Below are 12,865 nucleotides of genomic sequence, written 5' to 3'. Positions count from 1 at the left end.
CTGGTAATGGCCCTTCTTCCCGCAGCCTGAACACGTAGCCCCTCTTGAGGGGCAGAGGCGTCGCAAATGCTTGGACTGCCCACAGAAGTTGCATCTCGACAATGCCATCAGCATAATTGCAGCCGTGGTTGGTTCAGTAATGCCTAATGCTGAGTCCCAGGCCAAACACCCTCGTGGTGGAACAGAGGGATATGGCCTGCTTCTGCCCGCGATCGACACCGCTTGGCACTGGGCAGAGTCTAAAGTCCTGATTAAATCAATAGCCTTTTTGAGTGGGAGCGGGTCCTCCTCGAGGAGTCATTGCTGGATATAATCCGACCTCAGACCCAACACGCAGGCGTCTCGAATCAGCTCTTCCATCCACTGGATTAGGGGTATCGCGGCCATGGGTTCCCCCAACAGTCTTTTTCCAGTGTGACCAGGGACTGGACGAACTCTTCAGTGGACTCACCAGGCTGTTGTTTTCTTGATGCCACCAGGTAACGGGAGTATACCACGTTCACTTTAGGCTTGTACAGTGCCTGCAGCTCAGCCATTGCCTCGTGTAGGTCACATTGCCTTGGATGGTCAGGAAGGCCCTCTGGCCGACTCATGCCTGAAGGATTTTTAATTTCTTCTCGTCAGAGTCGACCACCTCAGCAGTAGCATTGAGGAAGTTGTTGAAGCAGTTCATCCACTGCTCGAAGAGCACCGAAGCACCTGGCACTTTGGGGTCAACTTCTAGCCATTCTGGGCACAGCAATTTCTCCATTACCGGAGACCTCCAAAATCTAGTACAATAAATTGTTGGGCGCTATCAGTAGCCCCAATAATGACACAGACAAAGACTGAGGAGAACAGTAGGCTTTATTGTACTAGAGACTGCTGGCCTGGGTCCAAGGCAAGGAATGAGCAGGAAGGAGAGGGGACTCGACTTTTATGGCCTGGGGTCACATGGGCAGGACTAAGGGAGGAAACAAGATAGAATGACACCTGGAGAGTGGGCCAGCCAGTACATATAATCATATCACTACAGCCTCATTATTTGATAAACCTCTGTAAGGTTTACCCCTTCAGCCTCCCTTTCTCCAGGAATATAGTTCTGGCCTATCCAGTTTTTCCTTATATCTAAAGGTCTCTAGTCACGGCAGCATCTTCATGAATCTTTCCTCAGCCACTTGAATGACACCTACTTCTGGTGGCCAGAACTGCACACAGTACTCCAAGTACTCCTCATCAACATCTTGTCCATCTGTATCAAGATATTCCAGCATTTCTACTCTATCCTCTCTGTCAGAGAGCAGCAGAAATCATCAAGGATCCACACCACCAAGAGGATCCAAGATGGTGGCAAGGAGCTTGTAAGGTGATCCAAGAGCTCCCCGAGGAAAAGAGAATAAAGGATAGATATAATATCCCCTATAATAAAAAGATCCCAAAAAGGACGACAACCATTCCCACTCAAAAAGGCTATCGACTTAATCAGGACTTTAGATTCGGCCCAGTGCCAAGCAGTGTCGATCGCGGCCAGAAGCAGGCCATATCCCTATGTTCCACTATGAGGGCATTCGGCCTGGGACTCAGCATTAGGCATTACTGAACCAACCATGGCTGCAATTACGCCAATGGCATTGTCGAGATGCAACTTCTGTGGATAAAAAAAGAGTGAGAAGGAAAAGAAAAAAGATGGGATAAAAGATGAAGATGGAGGAAAAGACTCACCGCTTGGTGGAGGTGGAGAGGCTGACCCTGGGCCTACTAAGATGTTGGGAGCGGTGGCAAAATGACAGCGGAGCCCCGATACTTCCCACGAGAAGAATACTTTCCTAGGAAGGAGAGAGGAGATGGCCCTGAAAAGGTCGGATTGCGAGGGGGCCAGGGGAAGGCCATGACCGAGGCAGCAGGAGTGCTGTTGGGCGCAGAAGGTTTGGGGGCCCGAAGTCAGGGGAGTCGAGTTAATGCGCAGTTGACGACGACCCTGGCAGCAGCGGGAGTGCTGTGAGGCGCAGAAGGCTCAGGGACACGAGGTTAGGGAAGCTGAGTCAAGGCGGAGTAGGTGGCAACTCTAGTGGAAGTGGAGAAAAAGATCCCGCAGGCAGGAAGGAAAAGTAAAAAGTAGAAAACAAGGGCTTACCCGGTAAGGCAGGTCCAAGTGGCAGGCACAAAGAGGACGGGTTCGAGGCATCAGAGGGCGTTGGAGGTGTCAGGTCAGGAAGACTCCAGGAGCAGCGCAGCCAGAGGGAATCAGTGGGAAAGTAACGTGGCAGGACGGCCTGGAGTCAGAAAGTGAGGTGGAAGAGGAGAAAGAATAGGAAGTGGGAATAAAAGAAGGACATTACAGAGAGGTGAAAGATGGATAAAGGGGGTAGAGGACCTGGTGCCTTTTGCCAAAGAAATACTGGAGGCCACTGGCCAGATGACAAAAACTTTGAAGCCACTAGTAGCAGGGCAAGGGGCAATCAAAAAGAGGTTGGATAACTTGACAGAAAGGGTATTGGAAATGGAGGAGAGAATTGAGAGGGTGGAAGAAAGATTGAATAAGTGAGAGAGCGAATGGGAAAGGGATAGTGTAAGGATGTGGGAGAAGATAAATACCTTAGAAAGCATCAGCTTTCAGGAGGAATACGGTTAAGAGTGTGGAGGTAAATGAAGAGGAGAGACACAGTTGAGACACAGTGGACTTCCTGAAAAAGTGGAACAAACTGGAAATAACCTGAAAATAGAATGGGCCCACCAGTTTTTCAAACCCCTGCCCGGGGCCAAACCAATGGCCATGCTCCATCCTGGTAAGGCTCCTTTGCTATCAGGATAGAAAAAAGATTTTACAGGCAGTGGCGGTGGGTGTGAAGGCAAGTGGGGGGAGGGGGGAATCCAGTGGAATATGAATTTCATTCTACCTGGACATTAGCGTGGCGCTATTGAAGCGCAGGAGGGAATTTAACCCAATTAAAAAGAGTCTTAAACAAAAAGGAATCAAGTTTCCCCTCCTTCACCTGGCAACACTGAAGATAGTGAGGGCGGGAGGGGAAAGAATGTTTTTTAAGGATCCAAGGAAGGCCGTAGACTTTGTAAGAACCCTGCCACCACTTTGGGATTAAATGTAAATAAGAAGGAATCAGGGGAAAGATGGACTGTAAATATTGTGATGAATACGAAGAGGGATATGTGTTTTTCATAGTGTTAATGTTTAAAGATGAATATGGGGATCTCAAAGAAAGGGAGGGAGGTACAAGTGGTAGATGGGTGCATTGGGCACATCTCAAAATGGCAGGGTGGACTGGCACCAATAGCTTGGTTTTTGCAGCCAGGGCAGGAAAAGGTTAACTGGGAGGGGGAAAAGAGGAGGGTGTTTTTTCATTTTGTTGTGAATTGTGGGCATTAGTTTTGTTCATTTGTTTACTTCTTGTTTGGAGCACATGGATCTATGGAGGAGAACCGGTAAATATCAGGGGATGAGCAGGAAAGGGAAGGATATAATGAAGTGGTCTGGGGATAAAGGATAAGTCCATCAGATTCGTGAGTTTTAATGTAAATGGGATAAAGGGAATGATTAAGAGAAAAAGAATCTTGGCACGCCTAAAAAAGATGCAGGTGGATATAGTGTCCAATTTGTGAAAGCTGCCTTGTTGGTAGCCAGGAAGTGTATGGCGGTTCCGTGGAAGTCTGACTCCCATTTAAATACCACTTGATGGAATATGGAAATGGAGAGTTGCATTCCCCTGGAGAAAATCACATACAATTTAAAGGGGAAACACGATACATTTGTTAGAAATATATTGACACAGAGATTGATTAGTTCCCCCTCCCCTTTGAAATAAGGGTACTGTAGCAATCCATCCCAGAAGGGAAATGAATGTCATCAAAGAAGTGGGACATGACGCAGGCGACAGTTTCATTCTGAGGTTTTTTACTTGCTTTTAAATTTAATTTGTGTATTGATGTAATTTAATTGACTGTACTTTCAGTTGTACGAAGGTGGGGAGGTGGGGGGAGGGGTTAAATATAGTCTCTGTATGTTACATGAATGTTAAAAAAACGATTATATGGATTGTTTAAATTTTATGAGTCTATAAAAATTAAAATATTCAAAATAAAAAGGATCCACCCCACCCAGCACATGCTCTCTTCTCGCTGCTGCCATCAGTAAAGAGGTCTCGGTGCAACAAGACTCGCTCCACTCGCTTCAGGAACAGCTGCTCCCCCTCCAATCAGACTCCTCAACAATAAACTCAATCAGGGACTCATTTAAAGGCTCTTACTTGTGCAGTTTATTGAGTTTTTAACTTATCTTTCTATTTCACAGTCAGTTTGTTTACATTCGTTATCTGTTTACATGTGAACATTGAATTCAGTTTTTTTTGTTGCACTACCGCAGGAAAGGAATCTCAGGGAATCTCATGACGTGATGGTCATGTACGCACTCTGACAATAAATCTGAACTTTGAACACATGTACCATACACCTTCTTCACCATTTTAATCCCCATGGATTCTAAATAGGTCATATGCATTAAATGGTAGGCTATTGAGGAGTGCAGAGCAACAAAGGGATTTAGGAGTGATGGTAAATAGTTCCCTCAAGGCTGATACTCAGGTAGATGGTGTGGTGAAGAAGGCATTTGGAATGTTGGCCTTCATAAATCGGAGTATTTAATTCAAGAGTAGGGAGGTTATGATGAAATTGTACAAGGCATTGGTGAGGCCAAATTTGGAGTACTGTGTACAGTTTTGGTCACCAAATTATAGGAAAGATATGAACAAAATAGAGAGAATGCAGAGAAGGTTCACGAGAATGTTGACAGGATTTCAAGGTTTGAGTTACAGGGAAAGGTTGTGCAGACTAGGGCTTTTTTCTCTGGAGCGCAGAAGATTGAGGGGGGACTTGATAGAGGTGTTTAAGATTTTAAAAGGGACAGACAGAGTAAATGTGGATAGGCTTTTTCAATTAAGAGTTGGGGAGATTCAAACTAGAGGGCATGGTTTAAGATTGAAGGGGGGAAAATTATAAGGGGAACATGAGGGGAAATTTCTTTACGCAGAGGGTGGTTGGGATGTGGAATGAGCCTCCGGCAGACGTGGCCGAGGCGGGATCATTGGTTATATTTAAGGAAAGACTGAATAATTACATGGAGAGGAGAGACTGGAGGGGTATGGACCGGGTGGTGGTCAGTGGGACTAGGAGGGTGGGGATTTGTTACGGCATGGACTAGTAGGGCCGAACTGGCCTGTTCTGTGCTGTAAGTGGTTATATGGTTATATGGACCCACAAGTCATTAGGATCCCTGAGTGGCAGCCCACAGCCTACATAACCCCTTGACAAATTCAAGCTCTCTGCCTCTCAATATCACAGAACATACATCATAAAGTCAAGTTTATTGTCATCTGATTGTACAAGTACAACCCAACGAAACAGCCTTCTCCAGTTGTCGGTGTAAAAGCATGCAGACACACAATCAGACATAATGTACAATCAGGCAAACAATATATGAGAATCTTGGAGGGTGAGTCTGGGGAGTTCAGCATTCTCACTGCCCGTGGGAAGAAGCTCTTCCTCAGCCTGGTGGGGCTGGCTCTGATCCTCCTGTATCTCTTATCTGACGGAAGTAGCTGAAAGATTCTGTGTGCGAGGTGGAAAGGGTCCTCAATGATTTTACACACATTCTTCAGACAACGATCCCAGTAGATCACGCTAATAGTGGGGAGGTAGACTCCAGTGATTCTCTCTCCCACTCTTATGGTCCTGTGGATTGACCTCCGAACAATTTCTCTGCAGTAACCATACCACACAATGCAGCAGTTAGGACACTCTTGATAGAGCTCCTATAGGTTGACCTAATGGTGGCCGGTAGCCTTGCCTACTTCACTCTTCTCAGGAAGTGCAGTCGATGTTGTGCCTTCCTGACAAGTGAAGGTATGTTGAGTGAACATGATAGGTCACTAGTAAATGAACTCCAAGGAACTTGGTGCTCTCCACTCTCTCTGCTACAGAGTTGTTGATGTGTAGTGAAGGGTGGTCATTCCTGGACCTCCTGAAGTCCATGATCATCTCCTTTGTCTTGTCCATGTTGGTCTTGTCCAATTCAGGTTATTACTTCTGCAACATTTCACGAGATTTTCCACCTCTTCTCTGTAGTGCGTCTCATAGTGAAAGATCTCTGAACAGAGACACAGGTACGTGATTCCCTGAAAATGGTGACATAGTTGGGTGGTAAAGCAAAGGAGAATGAGGGAAGTGTTAGGGGAAAACAAGCCCAGCCTATCCAATGGAGTGAAACATTGCAGACACTGCCTATCCATTCTCTCCCCATAACCAAAGTCCTCCAATCCAGGCAACATCCTCGTCTCCAATCCACCCCTCTTTCTCCACTGAAAGATTCACCACAACCTGTTTTGATTCTCACTCTCCGCCATTCTCTTTTTGACTCCTATAACCTTTGAGTATCTTTCAGTGAATTCTCAGAGCTGAGAGATTGGTGGGTCCCTGAGGTTTAAACGAGCCGATTTGACATCTCTCTTCCCCATTTCTGTTGAGCCTGAAACCTTAATGGTGTTTGAATCTGCCATTCTCTGTAAGGAGTTCGTACATTCTCCCTGCGTATACATGGATTTTCTCCATGTGCTCCAGTTTCATCGCACCCTTCTAAACATAAGGGGGTTGTAGGTTAATTGGGGTATTTGGGAAGCATGGGTTCGTGTTACTGTGCTGTATGTCTATTTTTTAAAAATTAATTGAAGTCAGATTCAGATACGTCTTTCCCAGCACCAGATGCTTTTGTAAAATTAATTTAGAGATACAGCACAGCAACAGGCCCTTCTGGCTTAGGAGCCCTGTGCTGCCCAAGTACACCCACATGACCAATTACCCTACCAATCCTCGTCAGTCTTTGGAATGTGGGGGTGTAACTGGAGTACCTGGAAGAAACTCATGCCGACAAGGGGGAGAACGAACATATAGACAGCGGCAGATTCAAACCCAGGTTGCTGGCACTCTAATGGCGATGCACTAACCACTACCCTAACCGTGCCGCCCCAAACCACGTGCCCCAAACCAGACACACTTACCACAAGTGCGATCGACAGGGCCTTCAGGGCTTTGGCTGACATACAGCGGTAGTTCAGGTTAAGCTGAGAATCTCTAGTGTCGAATAAAGTAAGATATCGGGGTGACCCCCCACATCTTCACATGCCAGGAGATATAACTGCTCCTCACTTGGAGTTTCTCCAGTGGATTTCACTGGGTGACATCAAAATAAAATAACAAGGAAGGACGTGAATGTTGGGGAAGTGTGATATGGAGGAGGCAGGTTAATATTAGCCCTGTTCATTGTGAGACGCTGCATCGAGAAGGCAGCCAACCTCATAAAGGACCCCCATCGTCCTAGTCACAACCTCTTCTCACTGCTACCTTTGGGGACAGCCTACAGAAGCCTGAAGTGCAGCACCTCTAGGTTCAAGAACAGTTTTTTTTTTAATCCAATAGCTATCAGGCTCTTAATAGCAAACCACTTTGACCTTGAGAGCCATTTTGGTTCCCCGCACCTCTCCCACACTGACCTGTCCATCCTTGGCCTCATCGGCTGTCAGGGAGAGGTTTGATGTAAACCTGAGTTGGTGTGGACCATGGTCAGGTGGGGGGGGGAGGGGGGGAAGGGGGACTATCAAATGGACTGCTGTGTCCTGGATAGTGTTGAACTTCTCGAGTGTTGTTAGAGCTACACTCACCCAGTCCACTCACTCCTGACCTGAGCCTTATAGATGGTGGACAGATTCCGGGGTATAAACACACAGTAAATCACAAGATCACAAGATAAAGGAACAGAAGTAGGCCATTTGGCCCATCAAGTTCTCCTCAACTCCAGCTGGAGCAAAACTATTCTCATATCTAGTTCCACATCAATTTCTGGCCTTTTCCACATATCCCTTGATGCCCTGACTAATTAGATACCTGTCAATCTCCTCCTTAAATTCCCCCCATGATCAGGTCTCCACAGCTGGATGTGGCAACAAATTCCACAAATCCTCAACCCTCTGGCTGAAGACATTTCTCTTCATTTCTGTTTTAAATGGGTAACTTTTCATTCTAAGACTGTCCACTCTTGTCCTGGATTCACCCACCAAGGGAAACATCTTATTTACATTGACTCTGTCCAAGCCTTTCAGCATTTAAAATGTTTCGATGAGCTCCCCTTTCATTCTTCTATAGTCCAGAGCTGCTAAACATTCCTCATACGTTAGCCCCTGCATTCCAGGAATCATTCTGGTAAATCTTCTCTGGACTCTCGTCAACATTATTACATCCCTTCTAAAATAAGGGGCCCAAAACTGCATACAGTTCTCCAAATGAGGTCTCACCAGTGCCCTATAGAGACTCATCAACATCTCTTGACTCTTATACATTATTCCTCTTTAAATGAATGTCAACATAAAATTTACTGCTGACCAACCTGGTGGGTGACCTTCTCGTTATCCTGCACGAGGACCCCCTAGTCCCTTTGCACTTCTGAATTTTGAATTTTCTCCCCATCCAAATGATAATCTGCCTGTTTATTTCCTCTTCCAAAATGTACAGCCGTACATTTCTCAACACTTATCTCATCTGCCATTTTGCAACCTTTTGGTTTCCTACTCCACCACCTTTTTTGATGTCATCTTCAAACTTCACCACAAAAGCATCCAATCTATAATCTAAATCATCAATATACATTGTAAAAAGAAGCGGCCCCAACACCGACTCCTGTGGACACCACTAGTAACCGGCAACCAACCAGAACAGGATCCCTTTATTCCCACCCTTTGCTTTCTGCCTATCAGCCAATGCTCCACCCAATATAATATCTTGCCTGTAATTCCATAGGCTCACATCTTATTAAACAGCCTCTTAGATAATTGGAGGTAATTCAGCCGGTCTCTCAGCATCCATAAGAGGTAAAAATATTTTCCTGATGTTTCAGGCCTGAGCCCTTCCTCAAAAACAGACAGGCTCTTGAGTTAGCAAGTGAGCTACTGCAGGATTCCCAGCCTCTAACCTGCTGCTGTAGCCGCACTGTGTACCGGGCTACTCCAGCTCAGTTCAATACACAAAAGTGCTGGAGAAATTCAGCAGATCACGCAGCATTCATTATGTTGCAAAGATATATAATCAACATTTCTTATATTAAAAAAAATTCTTCTTTGGCTTGGCTTCGCGGACGAAGATTTATGGAGGGGGTAAAAGTCCACGTCAGCTGCAGGCTCGTTTGTGGCTGACAAGTCCGATGCGGGACAGGCAGACACGGTTGCAGCGGCTGCAGGGGAAAATTGGTTGGTTGGGGTTGGGTGTTGGGTTTTTCCTCCTTTGCCTTTTGTCAGTGAGGTGGGCTCTGCGGTCTTCTTCAAAGGAGTTTGCTGCCCGCCGAACTGTGAGGCGCCAAGATGCACGGTTTGAGGCGAGATCAGCCCACTGGCGGTGGTCAATGTGGCAGGCACCAAGAGATTTCTTTAGGCAGTCCTTGTACCTTTTCTTTGGTGCACCTCTGTCACGGTGGCCAGTGGAGAGCTCGCCATATAACACGATCTTGGGCAGGCGATGGTCCTCCATTCTGGAGACATGACCCATCCAGCGCAGCTGGATCTTCAGCAGCGTGGACTCGATGCTGTCGACCTCTGCCATCTCGAGTACTTCGACGTTAGGGGTGTAAGCGCTCCAATGGATGTTGAGGATGGAGCGGAGACAACGCTGGTGGAAGCGTTCTAGGAGCCGTAGGTGGTGCCGGTAGAGGACCCATGATTCGGAGCCGAACAGGAGTGTGGGTATGACAACGGCTCTGTATACGCTTATCTTTGTGAGGTTTTTCAGTTGGTTGTTTTTCCAGACTCTTTTGTGTAGTCTTCCAAAGGCGCTATTTGCCTTGGCGAGTCTGTTGTCTATCTCATTGTCGATCCTTGCATCTGATGAAATGGTGCAGCCGAGATAGGTAAACTGGTTGACCGTTTTGAGTTTTGTGTGCCCGATGGAGATGTGGGGGGGCTGGTAGTCATGGTGGGGAGCTGGCTGATGGAGGACCATATATAAACACACACACACACACACACACACACACACACACACACACACACACACACACACACACACACACACACACACACACACACACACACACACACACACACCTATACTTGTTCTCCATATGTCTGCATGTTTTGTACCCAGGACTAGAGAAAGCTGTTTCGTCAGGATGTACTTGTGCAATCGGATGATAAATAAACTTGAACACTTTCATGGAATTATGTACCTGTCTTAAAAATATCCAAAGACTCTGCTTCCAATAACGTTGTTGTAGTGCTATGGGAGTGCTTTACTATCTGGGGGGTGGTGTGGAGGGCAGAACTTCATTACGAGACAGACATTAAGTCAAATAAAAGAACCCCCAGCACTCACTGTGCACGTTAGATCCATCTTTTACATCCACCTGTAAGCCAGTTGGATTGTGAATTAGCGTCAATGTAGAAGAGCTGGAAGCAGTTCAGCAATGCTTTAAAATATTCTGAGGCAAATCTGCTTTCTTTGCATTTCAAAACCTTCAGCACTGGAGCTTAATTTACTCTGACAACAGAGCACATTGTGGGTTGGCACTGAAGGCATGAACAGTTAGGTGAATCACTGGCTAAAGACAATCAGAGGTGGAAGGTGACACGACACCAGACCAGTGAAGGGTCAGCAGCCGAATGACCCACAAAGGCTCAGGGCAGTTGGTGATGAGGAGTTGAAGGACTCACACAGATTGCGCACAGCTGGAGACTGGCTCATGGGAACCAGGTATCGGAACCAGGATTCAAGAGGACGCTGAGAGCAAGAAGGGCTCACAAAGGGCTTCAAGGGGTGATTGTGTCAGAGGTTTGGATCTGGCACTCGAGCTGCCAATGGATCCCACAGGAGTCTGTAGGAGGCTGCACGAGCACTGGAGACAAATCCGCGGACACTCAGTATCTCCGAGGAGACTCTCTTTTGGTTCTCTTTCTCCTATTGTAGGGGCACCGGCCAATGCTCATGGTGACTCTGTTTGCCTTACGGTGGGCGAAAGTTGGAGTATATCATGGATGTGACATTTTTAATGTATTATTGCATGAGAATAAAAGGAACCTTGAAGCTTGAATCCACTCAGGGTCTTGGAGTTTGTTTTGGAATGCTATTCTACATGAAAGCAAATACAACATAATTGCTTCTTTCTCACCATCAATCTCCAAATCAGTATCAAAGTCGTCTTCGCTGACCTTCTCCAAGATCTCATTCATGGCTTCATCGCAGAGGGACTCGATGCTCTCAACAGCAGTTGCACGAGAGCTCTTTGTGTGGCTTTGATCTGCAAGATTGTCAGACCTGGTGAGTAACTGGAGAGAAGGCAAGTGTGAGCTGGGTCTCGACACACACTTCCGCCCCACCAAATGATTACTTACACAGGGCTATCTTTCCCCCAAACCAGTGATTTGCAACCCTTTTTGGCCACATCCCTGATCCCCCCCCACCATTTTTCACACACATACAATGAACAAAGATCTTTTTTTCTATTAGGTCTGCAAATTTTAGAAAATGACTTATCTAACACTATAAACAAGCGCATGGATTTCACAAGCATCAAGTACAATGCCCAATTTCTGCCAAGCAATGGGTGAAACGTTAAGGCACCCAAAGAGTTTTTTGAACTGTTCGGAGATTGGGGCAAGTTTGGGCAAGTGCAGGTGGTGATGCTGGGGGATTCCGGTACTCTGCAGTCAACGGGTCAGAATGCAGCGGGTTTGGTGGTCAGGGAGGGTGGGTTTGTAGAATTCCATGGGTTTAGCAGAGGTGAGAAACACAAAATGAGTTGGGTGGCCAAGATGCAAGGGTGGGGTGGTTGGAAGGGTTTCTCCTTTCTGTCCACTTCCTGGGTATAAAGGGACTCGCTGGCTCCTCCAGTTCCCACCGTTTTCCACTGCAGTGATGGGAAGAGTCAGTGAGGAGGAGGCAGATAGAGAGAGGGTCTCGCCATGGCTGAGAACCCCAGGGCTGAAGAAGGTGGCGATCCCAGCTGAGGGGGCAGCGGAGCGGACAAGGTGACCAGGAGCAAGAGGAAGCAACAGTGGAGCTGCAAGGGAGCGAAGGGCCCCACGGTGACCGAGCGCGTCCTGTCTTCAGCGGAAACTGCCAAGGAGTGGTGCGGCCTCTCTCTGGACACCCTCAAGAAGGTGCTACTAGCCAAAGGCTACAACTTGGTATGTTCCTTTTTCCTCTCCACCCCCTTGGATCTTTCCACCGCCCCCAGGGGGGCAGCAATGTGGATAATATACTGCAGGAGACATCTCCCTCAAATATAAACAATATGTGAGACACCAAAGCTGTAGATGGAACATGACTTTACACTACAGGCCCTTCAGCCCATGATGTTGTGCCTACGTATGTAAACCTACTCCACAACAATCTAAACCTTCCCTACCTCATATCTATATCTCTCTTTTGTTTAATTAAAAAATGATGCTGGAATCTTGAGCAAAGAATTGCTGGAGGAACTCAGCAGGTCAGGCGGCATCCATGGGGTAAAATGGTCAGCCAACGTCCCAAGTCAAAACCCTTCATCAAAAGGTGAAATGACTTCTATAAAGGAGAAAAAAAGTGGGGAGTGGGGGGACAGAAGGTATTGGAAATGGGGAGGCAGGGAGCAGGAGAAATTAATTTAGGTCCTTCTGGCCCACTAGCCTGTGCCGCCCAATTAACCTACAAAGTCCGGTATGTTTTGAAGGGTGGCAGGAAACTGGAGCACCCAGAGGAAATCCACACAGACACAGGGAGAAAGTACAAACTCCTTACACAAAGCACTGGATTCGAACCCTGGTCGCTGGCTCTGTAACACCGTTGTTCTAATTACCATGCCAAC

At 46.8% G+C, this 12,865-nt stretch overlaps 1 protein-coding gene across 1 annotated transcript in view; it reads right to left on the bottom strand.

Moving 5' to 3' along the window:
* The window catches only part of LOC138752841 (leucine-rich repeat-containing protein 74A), an 80,052-nt gene that overhangs the window by 57,842 nt on the left and 9,345 nt on the right, over positions 1-12,865 (bottom strand). The window contains 2 exon segments of the mRNA XM_069915464.1: positions 1,702-1,805; positions 11,189-11,345. Coding sequence (XP_069771565.1) covers positions 1,702-1,805; positions 11,189-11,245 — 161 coding nt within the window. The 5' untranslated portion in view covers positions 11,246-11,345.

Source organism: Narcine bancroftii, chromosome 2, assembly GCF_036971445.1.
Source record: "Narcine bancroftii isolate sNarBan1 chromosome 2, sNarBan1.hap1, whole genome shotgun sequence".
Classification (NCBI taxonomy): Eukaryota; Metazoa; Chordata; class Chondrichthyes; order Torpediniformes; family Narcinidae; genus Narcine; species Narcine bancroftii.
The sequence above is the reverse complement of the archived record's forward strand: the minus strand, read 5'-3'. Positions and strand labels throughout refer to the sequence as shown.